Source organism: Miscanthus floridulus, chromosome 14, assembly GCF_019320115.1.
Source record: "Miscanthus floridulus cultivar M001 chromosome 14, ASM1932011v1, whole genome shotgun sequence".
In the NCBI taxonomy this organism is placed as follows: Eukaryota; Viridiplantae; Streptophyta; class Magnoliopsida; order Poales; family Poaceae; genus Miscanthus; species Miscanthus floridulus.
The window spans coordinates 81,698,070-81,720,343 of NC_089593.1; the positions used below are offsets into that span (position 1 = coordinate 81,698,070).

At 44.3% G+C, this 22,274-nt stretch overlaps 1 protein-coding gene across 3 annotated transcripts; it reads right to left on the reverse strand.

Annotated features, from left to right (window-relative positions):
• Positions 1-2,951: 2,951 nt before the first annotated feature.
• On the reverse strand, positions 2,952-9,366 carry LOC136504713 (zinc finger CCCH domain-containing protein 67-like). Of its 3 annotated transcripts, none has more exons than XM_066499688.1 (2): positions 7,436-9,366; positions 2,952-3,242 (listed from the first exon to the last, which is right to left on the reverse strand). In XM_066499688.1, exon 1 carries the CDS (start codon positions 9,251-9,253, stop codon positions 7,466-7,468), a length of 1,788 nt encoding a protein of 595 aa, XP_066355785.1. In that variant the 5' UTR covers positions 9,254-9,366; the 3' UTR covers positions 2,952-3,242; positions 7,436-7,465. The 3 variants fall into 3 exon arrangements, with proteins under 3 accessions (XP_066355785.1, XP_066355783.1, XP_066355784.1); XM_066499686.1 differs by having other exon boundaries at positions 2,952-3,331; XM_066499687.1 differs by lacking the exon at positions 2,952-3,242 and adding an exon at positions 7,138-7,320.
• Positions 9,367-22,274: the final 12,908 nt, after the last annotated feature.

Genomic DNA, 22,274 nt, shown 5'->3' on the forward strand with positions numbered 1-22,274 from the left:
TGCCACTAGGAAGAAGACAATGAAAGAATCTAGATAGACTATTGTACCTTTTTCATTTTAGATTTTTTTTCATATGTAATTTAGGGATATTGTGCTGAGTTTTAATATAATTTCTCCTTCCCTTAAAAAAAAGGGTAAACTATATTTCCAGCCGCCTAAAAATCGATTCCTAGAGGCGTTCCATCTCTGAAATTAGTTTTTAGAGATGGTTCTTGATATAACTATTTCTAAAAAATATGCTTTGAAAAACATTTATGTTGTAGCAATAGAAACTACAGGTAAAAATTAAATAGACAATCAAATACAAAAATAAATCAAGAAAAAAACTAGAAACATCACGTAATTGCAGAAGAGGGTCATGCGTGAACACAGAAACTAAAGAAAAAAAAAGGAAAGATGTTTGATTTGTGTCACTAAAGATCTTGTTTGGATATAGTTGGATTCACATCAATCCATATATGTTGGAGTGGATTGAAGTAGAACTTGAACTAAATTCCACCTCAACATATATAGAGTGAGGTGAATCTGACAACATCCAAACACGGCTAAAAGTGGTTTTCCTTGAGTTGTTTCTTCAAGGAAACTTTGTTTTGTATTATCCTGATGTGGGAATGTGGAATATACTTGTAGCTAAGTTATATATGCCTTATTATGAGGAAGCTGAATATGGAAGTTAAGACAAAATTAGGGGGAAATCATTCTAGACAAACGGAAAGGACGCAACTTGCAAAAGGCATTTCATGCAAAGACAAACAAATGTCAAACAGGTAGCCGGTAACACATGGTATACATGATGTCTATTTGGTTCCTTTGTTTTATTCTAAAGTAGAAAATTAGCACTGTGTAGATTATATCGAAATTATTGGTAGATCACATTCATGATTCATACACAAATCATATATGCACCCTATCTGAACTATTTGCAAAGAGAATATTATCCTGTATCGCTTCAATATAAGGTTATGTAGCCAAAACAAAAATACTATGTATTTAATCATAAAAGTAATATATTTAAACACAACATTACATCACGGTTACGAATAGGTTACAACATGTATGGACATTCTAGAGGCAAAAAATAAACTTGTTTTTTATGCAGACTCCTGGTCTATATCTGACCTGCCCAGTAGTTGATCGGGGTCAAAATGGCAACTTAAATATAGCAAAGTTAGTTATCTCAAAGGGATGCACGTCACCTGGCTTGCCATCCTCAATCTCCATTCCCCACCCTCCAACCAACCCACATTAAAAAATGGCCGCAGAGCACCGTTTGGTTACTGCAATCCCTCCTAAAATTCATGTCACATCGAATGTTTAGACACATGTATGGAGTATTAAATATAGACTAATTACGAAATTAATTGCACAATTTGTGACTAATTTACGAGACCAATCTTTTAAGCCTAATTAGTCCATGATTTGACAACATGGTGCTACAGTAAACATGTGCTAATGACAGATTAATTAGGCTTAAAAAATTGTCTCACAAATTAGCCTCCATCTATGTAATTAGTTTTGTAATTAATCTATATTTAATGCTCCTTATTAGTATCTAAACATTTGAGGTGACATGAATTTTAGAAACGACTAAATAACCAAACACCCCGTAATTAAACGTGTATAAAGCATAGTCCACAGCTTATAGTTGTTTCAATCAAACAGTTTAATTTACAGCTGTACATACCTCATAGTAGCTTTTTCACAGCTCACAACTCACAACTCACAACAGTTTTTGCACAGCTCACAGCTGAACTAAACAGACCCTTTACATGTTGCTTAAAACTAATTTGATCCTTAAAGAAAGAAAGATAATTTGATGAAATGTAAGTGTTGGCCCACTAAACATGAGGATGCGTGAATAGAGACTAGCTCATTATGAAGAGCTAGCTCTTCTTTCTCTTCTTTCCCTATCTCTTTGTATAGAGAAAAAAAAATGACGATTTTGATTCTATGAGTTACCTGAGTTGGCATTGTTGGATATGCCATAACGCTTGTTATAAACGTTTATTTCAAGAGGTTTTCAAGTCATAATGAAAATTTATTAACTAATCCATCCATCTAGGACTATAAGATATTCAAGCATTCAAAATTTCTTCCAAATTATAGGAGATTATAGGTAAAATAACTCCAAACTCAATTTGAAAAGGCAGCATTCATTTATATACCCGAATGAATAAAGGGGGTGCATGGATCATTTACTTTATCCCATAATATATCATATAATTTCTAGGATATCTTGTACGCAGCAGCTATGAGCATTTTTGTATACTTTTTTGGATTCACAACTGCAATGTTTTTTTTTAGAAAAAAAGGAATATCAAAATTGGGACCTAGCTTAGCTAGATGCACCTGAATGCCATCAGGAGTGAGGTAGGTGCCCTAATCCAACCTATATTTCAGAATCAAATTCGTCAAGAACCTAACCATTTCTTAAAAAACATATGCTTGACATCATTTAGAAACAACTCGCTCAAATAATGAAACAACAGATCCGGTCTTTCTTCCCACTATTTCAAAAGTACATGAACTGCAAACCTGTATAATAATTTAGTATTGTATACTACCAGTAGAACGATCTGATTTCAATAACACATCACTTCAAAGCATAATTAGCATATAAACTGTTGCGATCTAAAATAGAAATTGCAATACATACAAACCGAACAGGCTTTAGCAAAAAATAAAATTAAAACCAAACTTTTGTGAATGCCTTGCTATGTCCTAAACAGCTAACAAGAAATTTATCCTAAGAACAATATTTAGTTTCATTTTTTTAAAAGTAAGAGACTTCCAATAAAAAGAAAACAAACAACTGCCACCCTTAAAGTAACTGAAGTAATATTAAAAATATTTCCCATGTTTAAAAAACAAACAAATACAGTTGATAATAAAAAAAGCATACTGGGATTATCCTATAACATGATAACTACATAATGCATTGAATATGTAACCATACATTAACCAGCAGATCCAGCCTTCTATTATTTTAAAAAAAGTTCCAGGTCACTGTATGAGTCAGCACTGTCCACTGTGACCAGGGCCAAACAGAAGCCAAGACACGAGGCGGCCATACCGAGCAACCGCCCTAGTTGTTTTATCCTGACAAGAACGAAGCTCCATCAGAGGCCAGGTCGCACTCATCTGGAGCACAATAAACATCACCCTTGTAGAGTTCGACGCATCATGTTAAGCCACCTCGGAACACATTAAACATCACAGCACCTATCAAATCCTATGCCGACCTGAGATTACCACTCAGCATTAGCCTTGACTCAGCATCCATCCAAAATGTCAAACACAAACAGAGCAGCAGCAGTAACCATTGTGACAGCTTCAACAGAAAACAGTTGCTGTCAGACACAGGCCATGCAATGTAAAACAAGGTGATAACAGTTAACGAATGAGTTATGCAGTGAAGTGATGCTCAATAGCTTAATTTTGGTGGTCCAGCAACAATGAAGTCATTTAACACAATCATGGACCATTGGATCCTGAGTTGTGAGTACAACACAACAGTAGGGCATTTTAGATCAGTCATGAATCCTCAGTAGTACAACAACAGTAGGGTGTTTTACACCAATCATGAGCCATTAGAAGCATTTGATGCAAAGCAGAAGCCACCCTCATACTCCTTAGCAAGAAGCAGAGGATGGGGGCTTACGGCTTAGGATATGCTAGCACTATCATACATAATTCACAATCCCCTCAGAGCGAAGAAATCACCTTTGTAATGATTAGCAAAAGAGGGATGTGGAAGGTATAAGGAGAAACACAATTCGTTGCAAGAGAAACACTGTTCTGGCTGATTTGTTGTGAGAAAAAAACATTGTTTCTGCTGAAAAAAACAAGCTGAAAAGTACAGATTATAATACAAGCGAACAGGGCCATTGTCCACCTAGCCAAGCCAGAAATTCCATAAAATTGGCTAGGTTCCTTCATTTCTTAACTCCGCCTATGGTGGGGCGCCTTTGGTGTCCCAGCATAGCAGGTCCCAAGCCCTGGTAAAGGAGGAGGGTTGTGTTAGGCGTGGCGAGCCAATGTAAAAACTTAGCCACTTTAATGGAGATGAAACCCGAAAGAAAATCGTTGGGGCGTAACCCTCTTAGCGACGCGCCATATCGGAACCCGGGTATGGTGTTAAATGGGCAAGGGCCGGGTCGTCACCCCCGTGACGCGCCGTGTCGTGATCTGGGCATGGTGTCAAGTAACCAAGGATCGGGTCGTCGCTTCCTTAGTGGCGCGCTACATCGGCGCCCGGGTGTAGTGAAAAATGAGCAAGGGTCTTCGCATCTGAGTCGACGGGTGCGAAGGGTAAGGAAGCTAGTCGAACCAACTAGGATCCGTTTAGGTAGTTGGAATGTAGGGTCACTTACTGGTAAGTTAAGAGAACTAGTTGATACCGCGACTAGGAGGCGTGTAAATATATTATGCGTTCAAGAGACTAAATGGAAGGGTCAGAAGGCGAAGGAGGTGGACAATACAGGTTTCAAGCTTTGGTACACAGGGACAGTCGCGAATAGAAATGGAGTAGGAGTTTTGATTGATAAGAGCCTCAAGAATGGTGTGGTGGGAGTGAGAAGGCAAGGAGATAGGATTATCTTAGTCAAGCTTGTCGTTGGTGATATGGTCTTGAACGTAATTAGTGCGTATGCCCCCCAAGTAGGCCTCGACGAGAGTGTTAAGAGACAGTTCTGGGAAGACTTAGATGGCATAGTTAGAGCTATACCTAGTAGTGAGAAGCTTTTTATAGGAGGAGATCTTAATGGGCATGTAGGTACTACAAGCGCAGGTTTCGAGGCAGTTCATGGAGGTTTTGGGTATGGTAGTAGGAATCAGGAGGGGGAGGAAGTTCTGGACTTCGCGGTAGCTTTTGACCTGATGATAGCCAACACTTTCTTTAGAAAGAGAGAATCTCATCTAGTGACCTTCAGTAGCGGACAACACTGTAGCCAGATTGACTTTGTCCTCGCAAGAAGAAAGGACAAACGAGCATGCTTGGATTGCAAGGTGATACCAGGAGAGTGTGTTGTTTCTCAACATAAGCTTTTGGTGGCAGATTTTCGTTTTCAGGTACGGGCCCGTAGGGATAAACAAGCTAAGATTGAAAGAACAAAGTGGTGGAAACTGAAAGGGGAGACGTCAGAGGTATTTAGGGAAAGGGTTATCAAAGAGGGCTCTTGGAAGGAAGAAGACGACATAAACAACATGTGGGACAAGATGGCAACCAACATTCGGAAGGTAGCCTCAGAGGTGTGTGGAGTAACCAAGGGAAGGGGACGCGAGGCTAAAGATACTTGGTGGTGGAACGAGGAAGTCCAAAGGGCTATTAAAGAGAAGAAAGAATGCTATAGACGCTTGTACCATGACAGGAGTGTGGACAACATAGAGAAGTACAAGGTGGCAAAGAAGACTGCAAAACGAGCTGTAAGTGTGGCAAAGGGTACAGCGTACGAGGATCTTTACCAACATCTGAGTACGAAGGAAGGAGAGAAGGACATTTATAGGATGGCTAGGGTTCGTGAGAGAAAGACACGGGACTTCAACCAAGTTAAGTGCATTAAGGATGAAAGGGAGCACCTCTTGGTGAAGGAGGATGAGATCCGACATCGATGGCAAGAGTATTTTGACAAATTGTTCAATGGTGAGAATATGGACACAACATTTCAGTTGGATGACTCTTTTGATGACACCAATAGGCGCTTTGTGCGGAGAATCCAAGAATCTGAGGTCAGAGAGGCGTTGAAAAGGATGAAAGGAGGTAAGGCGATGGGATCGGATGGTATCCCAATCGAGGTGTGGAGATGTCTCGGGGACATAGCTATAGTATGGCTAACCAAGCTGTTCAACCATATTTTTCGATCGAACAAGATGCCTGATGAGTGGAGGAGAAGTATATTGGTACCGATGTACAAGAATAAAGGGGATATTCAAAGTTGTACGAATTACCGGGGAATTAAGTTGATGAGCCATACTATAAAGCTATGGGAAAGAGTTATCGAGCATCGCTTGAGAGCAATAACGCGGGTCTCTATGAACCAATTTGGTTTCATGCCCGGAAGGTCAACCATGGAAGCCATTTTCTTAGTAAGACAAGTTATGGAGCGGTATAGGGAGAAGAAGAAGGACCTACACATGGTTTTTATTGACTTGGAGAAGGCTTATGATAAAATACCAAGGAATGTTATGTGGTGGGCTTTGGACAAACATAAAGTCCCAACGAAGTACGTCGGGCTCATTAAGGACATGTACAACAATGTTGTGACTAGAGTTCGAACAAGTGATGGAGACACGGATGACTTCTCGATTAGGATAGGACTACATCAAGGGTCAGCTTTGAGCCCTTATTTGTTTGCTTTAGTGATGGATGAGGTCACAAGGGACATACAAGGGGACATCCCTTGGTGTATGCTTTTCGCGGACGATGTAGTGCTAGTTGATGAAAGCCGGACAGGAGTGAACCAGAAACTGGAGTTATGGCGGGAGACTTTGGAGTCCAAAGGTTTTAGACTCAGTAGAACTAAAACTGAGTATATGAGATGTGATTTCGGCACTACTACTCGGGAGGAGGAAGATGTTAGTTTGGAAGGTCAAGTAGTGCCTAGGAAGGATACCTTTCGATATTTAGGATCAATGCTACAGAGGGACGGGGATATTGATGAAGATGTTAGCCATAGAATCAAAGCAGGGTGGATGAAGTGGCGGCAAGCGTCTAGTGTCCTATGCGACAAAAGGGTACCACAGAAGCTAAAAGGCAAGTTTTATAGGACGGCGATTAGACCTGCTATGTTGTATGGTGCAGAATGTTGGCCTACGAAAAGACGACATGTTCAACAGCTAAGTGTCGCGGAAATGCGTATGTTGCGTTGGATTTGCGGTCATACAAGAAAGGATCGAGTTCGGAATGATGATATACGTGAGAGATTAGGGGTAGCGCCAATTGAAGAAAAGCTTGTCCAACACCGGTTGAGATGGTTTGGACATGTACAACGGAGACCTCCAGATGCACCGGTGCGTAGCGGAATCCTAAGCCAGGACAGTAACATGAAGAGAGGCAGAGGAAGACCGAAGTTGACTTGGGTAGAGGTAATAAAAGGAGACTTGAAAGGATGAAATATACCCCAAAGACTTAGCCTTAGATAGCAGTGCTTGGAAGACAGCTATTCACGTGCCTGAACCTTGATTGCTTCTGATGGGTTTCAACTCTAGCCTACCCCAACTTGTTTGGGACTTAAAGGCTTTGTTGTTGCTGCTGCTGTTGTTGTTGTTCCTTCATTTCTTCCAATTGTGGGGAACTCTAAATGGTGGTGGAAATCTCAACACCTACACTAACCAACTCCAAAAGAATGTATCACCAGCAAGGTATGAAGGTTGGTAGATGTAGTAATAAGTTGTAAAAGAAGGAACTGGTGAATCACAGCAACAACAAAAAAAGCACCTTTCTTGTTTGATTCATGTTATGTTTGTTCTAGACTACCATCTCATCCAGCTGGAGCTGTTCAAGCCAGCCACCGATGACCCCGGCAGTGTCGTCCTCACCGCCGACATCCACATGACTTGCGCCCTGACTCAAAGAAGCAATGGACTCCTTTGCGGTTGTCCGGTTGATGGATGGCTTCTCCGGCGATGGCTCCTTCACGAGGGTATTGACCCATGAGAGGTCCGGCTCATCACCGTTGGCACCACTCGGAAGCTCAAAGGACGAGGATCGCTTGAGGCGGCCAAGTTCCTCGTCGTCAGCACCCCAATCTGGTGTGCTCGAGGGGATTCCCCATTTGGACCAGCTGGACGTAACCGGTGAGCCAACCAGGACGGAGGCACCGGAGACAAGGTCACGAGAGCTCATGCTTCTCAGCGTCTGCTGCTGCATCTTCTCCCGCTGCGCAAGGGCCGCGAGCAGCCTGGAGCTCATCGGAGACACTGGCTCAGGGATAACTGTGGCCCGAGGAGACAGCAAGCTCAGCTGCTGCTGAAACTGGTTCAGCATGGCGGCCTGACGCGTCGGCGAGAAAGCTGAGCCGCCCTGGTCTGCGTACCGAGGCGACTGAGATGGCGCGGCGCCCGCCATCTCCGCGGAGAACAGATCGTCAAGATTGGACGGCACGAGCGTCTTTCCCCTCGCCGACCGCACAGAGGCTGGCGACCCGACGAGCCCGTCGTAATCCGCTGAGGCGAGCAGCTCGTCCACAGCCATGCTGCGCGCGCTCAGCGAAGTGCGCAGCCGGCTCAGGTGAAGGTTCCCCGCGCTCCCGGGGAGGCACAGCGCGGGCACGTTGGGCTGCGGCCACGCGCCGGCCACGCCGCTCCCCCCGCCGGAAGGCGAGAGCGGCGGCGTGAACGACGCACCCGGCGACGGCAGCCCCATTCCCATCGCCGCTGCCATCTCCATCGCGCTGCGCGACCCCGCCGACGACACGTACAGTGGGCGGAGCTCCTCAGGCGTGTGCGCGAAGAAGCAGACGCGCCGCGCGCAGCCGACGCCGTCCTTGCAGAGCCGCGTCCGGTACTGCGCCGGGTGGAGCCAGCTCTCGAACACCCCGTGCGCGTACTCGCACATGTCGCCCCTCCGGCACCCCGCCCCCTTCTTGAACTCCGGGCAGGGCACGCAGCTGTAGTGGTACTTGCGCGGGTCCCGCCGCCGCGCGTTCTCGCCGGGGTGGACGAAGGGGCACTCGGTCCAGTCGTGGGAATAGGCGCGCGAGCACGCGCGCACCTTGAAGGAGTACATGCGGAAGTCGTCGGAGGCGTAGGCGCCGTTCTTGATGTCGGGGAGGGAGGGATCCGGCGGCCACTCCTTGCGCCCTCCGAGGAGGGAGAGGAGGTGGTTCTTGAGCGGGAGCGAGTTGGGTGGGAGGGCGACGAGGTCCGACGGCCGGCGATGGAGGTGGTCGAGCAGCGTGGGGTCGGCGCCAGCAGCTAGGAGACGGGATACTGCAGCCGGCGCAGTGGAGGCGCCGCCGCCGGCGGCGAGGTGGAGCGCGGTGGAGAGAGACGACGGTGAGGCGCGGTTGGGGTCGGCCAGGTGGGGCGGTGAGAGTAGTACATCGATGCAGGCCACTGACCCGTACGCCGCCGCGACCATGAGCGGGGTCATAGGCTCCGCGCCGCGCGCCGGGGAGTACCATGGCGAAGGCTCGTCAGCAAGCGACGGGTGTGCCGCGAGGAGGTCCCCGAGCGCAGCGGAGTCGTCGTCGGCCGCGAGCTCCAGAAGCCGCGCAGATACGGCTGCCGCCGCCGTGTCGGAGGGTTCCGCCATGGCCGGAGGCGCGCGATCGGGAAGGTGTTCGACGAAATGGTAGAAGAGGGAAGGCAAGCCGGGGGAGGGGAAAGGGACTTTGTGCTTTGGGTTTTTGGACAAAACGAGTAGGGTTTTTTTTTTTTTTTTTGCTTGGGTCGGGTTTTGGGGAGATTTGCCGATTGCTTATTACTATGTTTTACGCTATGTATTATGGGTAAAACGGGGTTTTCATCTCTTGAGCGTAAAGGGTGAACATTGGTTGCGGTGCTCACAAAATATATGGTGTTTTACCATCAGGTAGGAAAATGCCAAAAACATGGATAGCTGGTTAAAAAAATATATGGTGCCTGAAAATCAAATGATTGTTTTGTTTTCTTCCCTTGTCTTTCTCACATGTGGGTTGAATCTTCTTGATGCCCTTAGGTGGGGGGAATCTTCAAGCAAATTTTTACGGTGGCCAATACTGTAAAACAAATATTTCAAATAAATTTCCCATTAGCTAATTTCTTACTAGAAACATAAATGGGTAGCTATTTTGTGGAATATAGATTTATTCACAGTTGATGAGAGGACCGAACATTAGTTTAATTCCGAATGAAAATGGCAAGGTTGTAGTCAGATCAAATACGAACATAGAGCCCGGATTTAATTTTTATCCCTTTCTCAAGAAAATTAACGTAGGCTCTGTTCGGCTTACCCGTAAGTCGGTTTGTTCGGCTTCTTTTTTCAGCTAGAACAGTGTTTTCAGCCAATTTCAGTCAAGTTTCAGCAAGCCGAATGGGGCCTATATCCATAAACATCTTTGGACCCCAAGGTCGAGACAGTGGTCTAGGACACCGAGGTAACACGTTTCGCGCGCCATACGCTATGACACCGAGCTTCGATGCCTGGATGGTGTGGCGGAACGACATGACGCTGATGTGACCAGAGCTCGGCGCCACGATTCATGGTGCTGTTGGCGTCGAGCTTTGAATTTAACCCTAATTTACAATGACATAGACATATCCAAGTGATGAACGAAGCCCTCCTTAGATAGTGACTGGCTTGAAATTTTCATCATTTTCTAGAAGTCTTGCCACTAAGGGTATGGGAATTTTTTATGTTTCTGTACTTTTCATGTGAAAATTGAACTAATCCCCGTATGATTCTTGTGAAATTCCATCTTTACAAATAGACCCTATAGATAATTTAATTGATGCTTCATTGTTCCCCTCAACCTGCTTAACACATCCAACTTCAGCCTCGATTCAGGATATGTAAGACATTCTACAAGACTGTCTAAATGCTAGCACGAGCAAGATGAATTCAGTTTATCTTTTCCTGAATATCGAATATTTGGATCAGAATACAAAAAGGGAAATACCTATCGGCTATCGGATATTTGATGTATTGTATTCAGATAGCTATACTGGATATCTATTATATATGTACGATGTGCATGCTAATCTTACAAAAGCCCAAGATGAATTTTAACAAAAAAAAAAGTCAAGTAGAGTTTATTATCTTTTTCTAAAGCATATATAAGTTTGGGGGTAAAAGCTAACTTGAAATTATACCTTCGCTAAATATTGTAGTGAACATATATAAGTTTGGGGTAAAAGCTAACTTGAAATTATACCTTCGCTAAATATTATAGTGAACTCAAATAAATCAAAACAATGCGAACGATCAAGTTAAAAACAAGTTTACTCTTACAAATATTATCGAGAAAAATGCAGGACTTTTGACTAAAGTTTAAGCACATGTTCTTAATCTAAGAGAATATACAAAAAAAAGATTAATTTTAGTGTTTTTGGACGAATTGGTTGGTTGCTACTTATGAGCGGCCATCTAGAAATATTTCAACAATATGGCTTTCGTTCATGTATTGCACAAACCAGTACAAAAGAGATTTTGAATATATTTTGCTAAGTTTTCTGAACGAACAAAAACATGAATTTATATGATCTTTGTTTGTACTTAATATTTGAGAAAAATATTTGTGACCAATCTTGCCTATAACTTCACATATATATTTTTATTTGGAACACGGACAATTCATAATACTAAGTATATATTATAAAAAGTCCATGCTTAACTCCACCTCCGAAAAGAAATGTAAAACCACATACCATATGAACGTGGGATATCAAGAATAGTCCCCACACAAAAACTAGAATGGTTCCTATATCCATTAGTTAGAGTTCTTGCTAAGCAAAATAATAATGTGGCATTAGAAAATAAAGAAGAGAGAGCAAAAAATGATTTCTTATATAAGAATGTATATCTACAAGAGTGTAGGGTTGAGATGGTGGACTAGAGGGGTGAATAGTCTTTTTTAAAATTAATCGCGCTGGCTAACCGAAACAAATGCGGAATTAAAACTATATATAGGATCTCTGGTACGCCTAGAGGGGGTGAATAGGCCTGTAAAAATTCAACTTAAACCGAAATCAAATTCACCCACGGCACTGCCGCTCTGTGAGCGCGGCACTGCCGTACCTGCAGGAGAGATTAGTTCACAGTTCAAAATCTATCCAACGAAATTTAGATAGGATAAATTTCTTAGCTTCCTGCAGGGTGGTAGATCATAGATTGATAGCTGAAAGTGGTGGAAACACCACACACAAGTAGATCGGCCTCAATTCTAGAAATCACCTCAACAACAATAAGAACACAAGTGAAGCAACACAAGCACAAGATGACACAATGATTTATCCCGTGGTTCAGCTCGCCACCAAGGCTTACCCCACGTTGTTGAGGTATACCACTAAGGCTTAGGGATTTGTAACCCTACCTCGTTCTCAAGTTAAGAGAGTGAACTCTTGAGATGAGGAGTGATTTTACTCACTGCAAGCGATGGTTATAAACCTCTCGGGGCTCCCACATAAGTTGGCAAGCTCCACGGGCGATGCTCTAGCCAGCTAGGAGCCAAGCTCCAAGAGTAACAAACACAACCGCCGGCTAAGATGTGAACCAAGTGATCTTTAGAGTTTTAGGAATCAATATAGATGCTCTCTTATCAAGTTTTGGACCCTTATCCCTCAGGGATTGATGGGGAAATCAATGGATTGAAAGAGAGAGAGCTCCTGCTCTATTTTGAGTGTGCTGAAGTGAGGAAGAGGAGAACAGGTTGGTTTGTTTTTCTATGTCTACCGTTGGAAAAGAAAGGGAAATATATATATACCTCCAGGCTCCAACGGTTACTTAAATCGCAGATGGTCGTTGGGGAGAAAAATAAAAGGTATATATATCCCTAGTCCCCAATGGACATTTCACCCAAGAGGTCGAACGAGACGAGGTCCGCGGCCTTGAGATCGGGCGAGACAAGGCCACCACCAAAGGGTCGAGCGAGCCAGAGCCCGCGACCAAAGGGTTGGGCGAGACAAAGCCCGCGACCAAAGGGTCGGACGAGCCGGAGACCGCGACCTTGGGGTCGGGCGAGACAGAGCCCATGACCTAGGGGTCGGGCAAGACAGAGCCCGTGACCAAAAGGTCGGGCGAACCAGAGCCCGCCACCTTGGGGTCGGGCGAGACAGAGCCCGCGACCTAGGGGTCGGGTGAACCGGAGCCTGCAACCTTGGGGTCGAGTGAGACGGAGCCCGCGACCAAAGGGTCGAGCGAACCGGAGCCCGCACCTAAGGGGTCGGGCAAGTCGGAGCTCGCACCCAAGGGGTCGGGCGAGTCGGAGCTCGCACCCAAAAGGTCGGGCGAGTCAGAGCTCGAACCCCGCAAGACAGTAAGGATAATAGTGAAGTGTAGACTGTCTTGGCTGTGAATCTTTGGATGCATCTCCCCTTTATAGTACGGCTTTTCCTATACTCAAATTCAATATACAAAAGAATTTAAACCTCCTTTGAGTTTCAAGCCATCTATATTTATAGTTGGGGGCTCCTCCATTTCGTGTAGCATCCTCGAATATAAATTTCCTGCTTGTCATCTCGATAAATCTAATTAGTTCTCTAATTGCGAGGTTATTATCACCAAAACCCACAAATAAGGCTTAATTGCACTTTCAATCTCCCCCTTTTTGGTGATTGATGACAACCCAATTAGAGCTTACAAAAGATATGAAATAAATACTGAGACTTTTCGAGCCATGGGTGTAGAGTCTCCCCCTAAATATGTGAATAGAGAATTGAATTCTCAAATTGGCATAAGAAGCCAAGATTCACATTTTAGTGAAAGTGATGGGGCTCCCCCTACATCCAAGCTCCTATGGGGTGCTGCATATTGTGTTAGGTAAGTAAAACATGATACAAATGACAGTTTATGCACAGATGTGCTTGCTGCTGTGCGGCAGAGCCGCACCTAACTGTACGAGCAAGACAGAGTCAAGCACCACATAGCTAGCTCAGACAAAAAAAAATGCAACCTAGCACAATAAGATGACTTCTAATCCACACAACGATACATGTCCATATCCGATAAACAAAGAGGCAAATAGTAGCATTATTTCACAATTTAAAGTTTTGAGCAACTCTCAAACTTTTCACCTAGTGAATACTAACACACATCGAATAGGACATGAAGCGTAGCTTTTGAGTTGTTGACCCCTCTAATTTTCTCCCCCTTTGGCATAAAGCACCAAAAAAAGAGGAAAAGAAGAAAGATCAACACCTACTCGTCATCTCCCTGGATGTTAGTCCAATCAATATCATCACCTCCTGCAGTAGTCCCGGCACCACCATCACAATCATCGTTGTCAGAGTCAATACGTGCACGGCCCTGACGGTGAGTGATGGTGGGGTAGCAAGTGGAACGAGTGGAACGCCTTGACTCCTGCCTTTGACGGTATCCCTCCAGGGTCTCATCCCAATCTGTTGCTCATCCCTACTGCTCCTCCTCATCATCTGAATCTATGTCAGAGAGACTCGGAAGGTCATACTATGGAGGAGGTGGAATAGGAGGAAGTGGTGGAAGGTCCTATCCATGCTGCAGATGTTGCTCAAGCTATGTCTCATACGCTCTGTCAGCTGCATAGGTGCACTTTCCAAAGATTTCCTTCAACCACTTGCCAAACTTCTTCATCTTGCCTCCACTGTGAGACCTAGAGTGGGGAGATTCAGGGATATCTACATGAGCATAAGAGCTCCCCGCTCCCTGAGTAGCTGCAGCAGGCTGAGTCTTCTCAATTTTGTAGATGATGTGCATCCCATCCTTCAAAAAATAAAATCAAGTGACCCTCTCAATCATTAACATGAGGTAAGGGGCATAGGGCAGACCCCTCCTCCCATACTCCACGACAAATCTCAATTTAGTCCACATGAATCTAGGGACATTGAACATGTCCCCACCTGGAGCGAATCTAGCCAACACATTTCTCACATAGCCATTAATATCTTAGGCTGCTCCATCCTTTGGGTTGATGGTGTTCCTGATGAGGTTATTGAGGATGTAATAGAAGCTGTGTAGACCACTCCTCTTGCCATCTGCAATCCTTCTATCTCTCCACATGTAACTGATGTCATAGATCTCAGCTCGAGGCTCATCATGAATGTAAGTGTAACCTCTGTGCTCCTCCCCAAAGCTAAGAATCCTATTGAAAGTGATAAAGTCGACTTAGTAGTGCCAAGCATCAGTCATCTAGTGAATCTCATTAGAGGTCTGGTCATAGAAGTATGTGGCATGAAACTGTGCAAGGACTTCCTCATTCTAGTTATACTAGAAACCTATAATATCTAAAAGTTGGAACCTATCACAAATTTTGATCACCTTGTTAAACTCAGGCTCATCCTTCTCCTGCATCTCATCCCAATCAATATACTGCATCTTGATGATCTTGGTTTTCTTGAATGCAAGAATGATAGTGGCATAAAGGTTGGAATGAAACTCATTCCAGAATCTATCAATGCCCAAATCTTTGCGCACTGCATAGGGATTGATCTCCCTTGCCTCTTCCACTAGCTTCCAACTCTTGGAATAGTTGACTCATAAAGAGAGCAACATCATCCACTTTCTTATATTGGTCATCATCATGTTCACTCTCACTAGAGGATGAGGTGGTCTCTACTCTTTCTTGAACTTGCTTGCTTGCTTTGGGTTTACTAGTTGAAGCTTGCTTGTTGATCTTGGACTTACTAGTAGAGCCTTGCTTGCTTGATTTGTTGGCCTTAAGAGCTACATCCTTGTTGATCTTGATGTCTTCTAGCTTTACTTGCAATTCTCCAAGCTTCTTCCTCTCATTTGCTTTTTCACTTTGCATATCAAAGGTCAAGATCCTCCCAAGTACATCATTTGGTGTGAAGTGCTCAAACTTCTTGTCTCTAATTAAAGTGACTACGGTCTCATTTCTAGGTGAATAAGCTTCCAACAGAATCTTGACAACTTTATGATCATCTAGCTCATCACAACCATAGCCTCTAATCTTGCCCACCATTATCATCAACCTATCAAACATCTCTTGTGGCCCTTCTCTATCCAAGATAACAAATCGGTTGAGCTTGGACATCAACAAATCAATTCTTGCCTTTCTCACTTTGTCAACTCCTTCATGTGCAAGATGCAAACTATCCCAAATTTGCTTGGCAACATCCACACCAATCACTCTATTGTACTCATCACCATCCAAGGCACTAAGTAGCACACTAGTAGCTTGACCGTTGAGGTGGATGATTCTTATTTCTTCTATGGTTGGATTCTTGGGATCAACAGGTGGCTCAAATCCATTGCAAACAACCTCTCAAATTTTAGGCTGAAGACCTATAAGATAGGCTCTCATCAAGTGCTTCCATCTGGCAAAGTTAGTCCCATCGAAATGAGGTAACTTACCCATAGGCACATTGATGAAAGACTTACGATCATGGTTAGTCATAGACATAGAAGAATAGTTAAAGGATACGGCGGCATATTTATTGTTGACATTCTTCTTGTCCTTTCCTTTCTTATCCTTCTTGCTATGTACTTGGTAGGACTCATCATCATCACCATCTTTGGAGCTGCTAGATAGCTCACTTGAAGATGCATTGGAGGCTTTTGCTTCTTGTTCCTTCTTCTTTCTTGCTTCTCTTATTTTTCTTCTATCTTCTCTCTTGAGTCTTCTTTCTTCTTTTCTTGCTTTTTTCTCATCTAACTGTTGCTGCTCCTTCTTCTCTCTTGCTTCTCTTTTCCCTTTTCTAGCTACTCTTTTTCTTCTAATTTCTTCTTCATTTTGAGCTTTTTCGGCATCGGTTGCCTCCAGATGTGGGAGTGTGGAGTTGCTTGCTGTAGAGGCGCTAAGCTCACTACTGTCGGTGTCATGCAGCCCAACATCCTTCGGATCGATGTTGATGGGCTTCACGACATCGAATCCTCCCTTGGGCTCCATACCTCACGTAGTGAAGCGCACACGAGGTAACTCGCTCTGATACCACTTTGTACGATCTCTGGTACGTCTAGAGGGGGAATAGGCCTATAAAAATTCAACTTAAACCAAAATTAAATTCACCCGCAGCACTACCGTACCTGCAGGAGAGATTAGTTCATAGTTCAAAATCTACCCAACAAAATTTAGATAGGGTAAATTTCTTACCTTCCTGTAGGGTGGTAGATCATAGATTGATAGCTGAAAGTGGTGGAAGCACCACACACAAGTAGATCGGCCTCAATTCCAGAAATCACCTCAATAACAACAAGAACACAAGTGAAGCAACACAAGCACAAGATGACACAAGGATTTATCTCGTGGTTCAGCTCGCCACTAAGGCTTGCCTATGTCCACGTTGTTGAGGTATACCACTAAGGCTTAGGGATTTGCAATCCTACCTTGTTCTCAAGTCAAGAGAGTGAACTCTTGAGATGAGGGGTGATTTTACTCATTGCAAGCGGTGGTTACAAACCTCCCCGGGCTCCCACACAAGTTGGCATGCTCCATGGGTGATGCTCTAGCCGGCTAGGAGCCAAGCTCCAAGAGTAACAAACATAACCGCCAACTAAGACGTGAACCAAGTGCTCTTTAGAGTTTTAGGAATAAATGGAGATGCTCTCTTATCAAGTTTTGGACCCTTATCCCTCAAGGATTGATGAGGAAATCAATGGATTTGCTTGGGGGCTTGAGGTCAACAATGGAGTGAGTGAGAGAGAGAGCTCCTGCTCTATTTTGAGTGTGCTGAAGTCAGGAAGAGGGGAGCAGGTTGGTTCATTTTTCTATGTCTACCATTGGGAAAGAAAGGGAAAGGTATATATACCCCCAGGCCCCAATGGTCAATTAAATCGCAGATGGCCGTTGGGGAGAAAAAGAAAAGGTATATATATCCTAGCCCCCAATGGACATTTCACCCAAGAGGTCGGGCGAGATGAGGTCCGTGGCCTTGTGATCGGGCGAGACAAGGCCACCACCAAAGGGTCAGGCGAGCCAGAGCCTGTGACCAAAGGGTCGGGTGAGACAAAGCCCACGACCAAAGGGTCAGGCGAGCCGGAGCCCACGACCTTAGGGTTGGGCGAGACGGAGCCCGCGACCTAGGGGTCGAGCGAGACAAAGCCCGCCATCAAAAGGTCAGGCGAACCAGAGCCCGCAACCTTGGGGTCAGGCGAGATGGAGCCCATGACCTTGTGGTCGGGCGATACGGAGCTCGTGACCAAAGGGTCGGGCGAACCGGAGCCCGCACCCAAGGGGTCCAGCGAGTCAGAGCTCGCACCCTATAAGACAGTAAGGATAATAGTGAAGTGTAGACTGTCTTGGCTGTGAATCTAATGATGTATGTGGTTGTTTGAGTACTTGGTAGCACAGATTAGCTTAAGCATTGTATCCCCCTTTATAGTACGGCTTTTCCTATACTCAAATTCAATATATAAAAGAATTTAAACCTCATTTGAGTTTGAAGCCATCTATATTTGTAGTTGGAGGCTCCTCCATTTCGTGTAGCATCCTCGAATATAAATTCCCTCCTTGTCATCTTGATAAATCTCATTAGTTCTCTAATTGCAAGGTCATTATCACCAAAACCCATAAATAAGGCTTGATTGCACTTTCACTATCGGTCTAGCCAAAACTATACCCCTCTATCTAAGTTCACAAGCACCTTATAAAGATCCTAATTAGGCAACAAAAGTGTTGGGCTAGCGAGAACTCACCTAATTAATTCTAGAGCAAGATCACACAAACTTATGCACTAGTACTTTAGCAACCGGGGAGCTCCTACACATGGTAGTGATGCAAAAGCACAAAGCTCCTAAGCTCACTAGCAATGCTCAATAACAAGGCTACACAAGCCAAATTAGAGAGCGCAAATCACTTAGCTACACAAACTAAGCAATGTGACTAACAACTTTACTAAAACCAAATTAGCCACGTAAGGGAGCTACTTCTATGCTACACAAGCAAGAAGGTAACTAGCAAGCTACTTAAGCAAACTAATTACAAGAGCAACTACACAAGTGCAATGTATATGAAAGTAAATACAAGCTTGTGTAATGGGGATGCAAACCAACAGGAAGATCAGGATGACACGGTGATTTTTCTTCCAAGGTTCACGTGCTTGTCAACATGCTTGTCCCCGTTGTGTCGATCTCTCACTTCATGGTTCGGCGGCTAATTGGCATCACCCGCCGAGCCCACACATTGGGCACCGCAAGAACCTACCCCAAAAGTGATGGTAGCTCAGTGACACCCTCTTCTAGTGTTGCTCGTCGTGGCTCCTGCGGGGTGAGCATGATACCCCTCACAAATCCTTCAATGGAGCACTACACAATCTTCTTGCGTGCTTCAATGGAGACCACAACCAAGCCGTCTAGGAGGTGGCAACCTTCAAGAGTAACAAGCACCACCGGCTTGCAACTCGATCACCTAGTGCCAACACTTGTAATCTCTCATGCACCGCACTAGAATCGCTTTCTCACTTAGCGGATATGATTAGCACTAATCACAAGTGAGTTGGAGGGCTCCCAAGCACTCTCACACAAGGACACTAAGTCCCCAAGGTGCTCAGCCCCTCAAATGGCCAGCCACCACCTCTATTTATAGAGGGAGGCCTAAAACTAGCCATTTGGATGCATGCTAAAAAGTGAACTGCGGACAGTCTGCCTTTATAGGCCCATGAAAGGGACCGTGACACCTAAGAGGGGGGTGAATTAGGTAACTTAAAACTCTAAGTCTAAACTATGGCCTCTTTTTCAATCCTTAGTAAAAACCTATGCAAAAGATAAATTATCTAAATGTGCAACTATGGTTTTGCTAGTGTGTTGATATCTCTACTGCAAAAAGGAGTTATGCAACCTAGGTTCCAAACCTATCAACTAGCCTATCACTAAGCTAGGAAAGTAAAGCACAAATCAAGATTGCAATGTAAATGCGGAAGCTAAAGAGTAAGGTAGAGATATGCAAACTCCCATCGATGACTCTGGTATTTTTACTGAGATATCGAGAAGCGCGCAAGCTTCCCCCAAGTCCTCGTTGGAGCCCCTCGCAAGGAATCCTTCGCAAGGGCCAAGCTCCTAGTCAGGTAACTCCGTGGATAGCCTCGAGCCTTCCCCACGCGCAAGTGGGTCTCCGACGTGCCTTCCGGCAAGCCTTTCCCAGATGCTCCCTGCCGTTTTCACTATCAAGCTTCCGACCAAAACGCCATGGGCCTTGTTCCCTCTGGTACACGGTGGCGGCCACACCACAAACGCGGTTGGTATGATCTCACAAGACTACAAGCCCCTCCGATGTACAACAATGGTGCGCACAAGCACCAAGTGATAAAGAGGTGTGCAAACCTCACTAAACCCTAGGTCTAAACCTAGAGCAAGCGCATAAGCGGTGCTCTAATCAACCTAAGCATTTCACAAAGTACCTATGTTAATCACCTAATGAATCACTAAGCACTATACAAGTGGAGATCACTAAAATGGTGTATCAACACCCTTGGTATGTTTCCTCAACTCTCCACTACTCAAATGACTTGTTGGAGGGTCTATTTATAAGCCCCACCGAGAAAGTAGCCATTGGGGGCGAAACCCAGCTTTCTGCTACTGACCGGATGCTGCTGTCGTCCTGATCAGACATGTCCGGTCATCCTGACCATGTAACAACCAGTCCCGACATACATGGCCCAGGCCCACTCTTCCAAGGAGTGGTCCCACCCGCGTAGCAACCCGCTTGAACTTTCGTCCTCGCTTCGTTCAAAACGGTTAACCAAAGGTTACTACGCGTCCCTGGCCCTAGTATTTAAGTCGATCCGGCGACTCCTCAGTTTCCAGTATGGTACTAAACTGGTTGCGTAGTGTTTTTCGAGGTGCTACAGTAAACTGTATGAACAGTTCCCTCGAATTTGGTCGCCAATCTTCGGGTGAACAGTGTTCTGCCTACAGTAACCCCGAAGTTCGGATACTGCAGCAACCGCCCCATTCTGCTACAGCACCGGCCCATAACTGGATTGGATTGGGCCCACTTTGGCCCATTAGGATGTTACAGACCATTAGAGCACCGCACACATTGATTAGACTCTAGACCAAGTCCGGTCTCACTCGATCGGATCTGTCCGATCATGTTGGCGCCGCTCTGGAACCACTCTAGACTCGATCAGAAGCTGTACTCTGTGTGTCCGGTCATCTAGTGCTGCTACGTCTAGTCACACTAAAAACATTGCTGTGATGAAGAACAGTGTCATCGGTGCGCTCGGTCACTGCTTCGCTTAGCGTCCGGTCATAGCTGCTGATGTCTGCTGTTGCCGAGCAACTGATCGGACACGTCCAGTCCCTATAAGGGCTGCGTCCGGTTACCTCTGTCGAGCTCGTTTCTTCGCGATGTTGCGTCCGTCTTGGTTTCCATCTTCGTGCTTAGACTATGCTTGATATCTTGGGTCTTCTCTTTGCTTCGAGGGTCTTGCTTATGGTGTTGATAGTAGGATCATCATGTCGCATTCGTCCAAGTCACGTCTTGCACCCTATTGAACTACAAAACAATTACTTGTAAATTCATTAGTCCAATTTGATTGTGTTGGTCATCAAACACCAAAATCCAAAGTAAATGGGCCTAGGGTCCATTTTCCTTACAATCTCCCATTTTTTGGTGATTGATGACAACACGACCAAAACAAGCAAATAATAAAAATTTTGAAATTTAAAAACTATGTACTTGCTAGGATTCAATGCAAAGGGCAAGGTTATATGATGCTAAAAGATACCACGTGTAAATATCTTTGGAAACTTATCTTGCCCTTGGAAATATCCCCATGTGGCATTATGGATTTAAGCCTCCCCCTAACTCCATAATCCACTATCCTCCCTTTTTCGGACCATTACCACTTGTAAATTATTATGATCGGGCTTGCTTTTGGTTCTATAAATTCTCCTCCTTTGGAATCAAACACCAAAAAGGAAGACATTAGTAGCACAAGGGAGGGTCAAACTTTGTGATCCTTTGTATGTGGATGGAATATGTCACAAAATTTGACTCTCACATTACATAGACTAAGCTCTCCCTAAATATATGCATACATATGATGAAGAATGTAGTTTATGCATAATTGGCAAATTAATGCTCAAGGGAGTTTAATCTATATAATGCATGGAGAAAGCATATAAATACCAAAGTGAAATCAACATGATGATATCAGTTTAGAAATACCACATGTGGAAGCCAATTTGATTTATACCACTTGCGATAGGTGGTGGATATTTGAAGTATGATGCTTAACTCCGGGGACTCTATTTTTCTTGCAATAAGACTACTACACACATGATAAGCTTGAAAAGGTGTTAGTCTCAAAGCATCCAACTTGTAGAGTGACCTCCCCCTAAATTTGTGCACACAAGTATGGAATACTTGTAGGATACATGCACAGTGATTTTAGAATAAAAAATACCACTTGAAAGATGACATCACATGAATGTGAGAATCATTTTCGAAGGTGATATTCGAGAGAAATTATCTACAATTTGGACTTTAGCACATATTAGATTAATAATTGTAAAACAAGCTATGTGTTGTGCTCCTAAACAATTTAAACCATGTAGGTTTGCTCCAAGGGTTAAGAGTGAAACCGAGCAAGCCTACCATAAGATATACCTAGTGTATGCAAGATAAAAGATTAAACATGCAAATGGAAACCTAGGCATGAAAAGGAACTAGATGCTCATTGAAATTGCAAGAAATTAAATC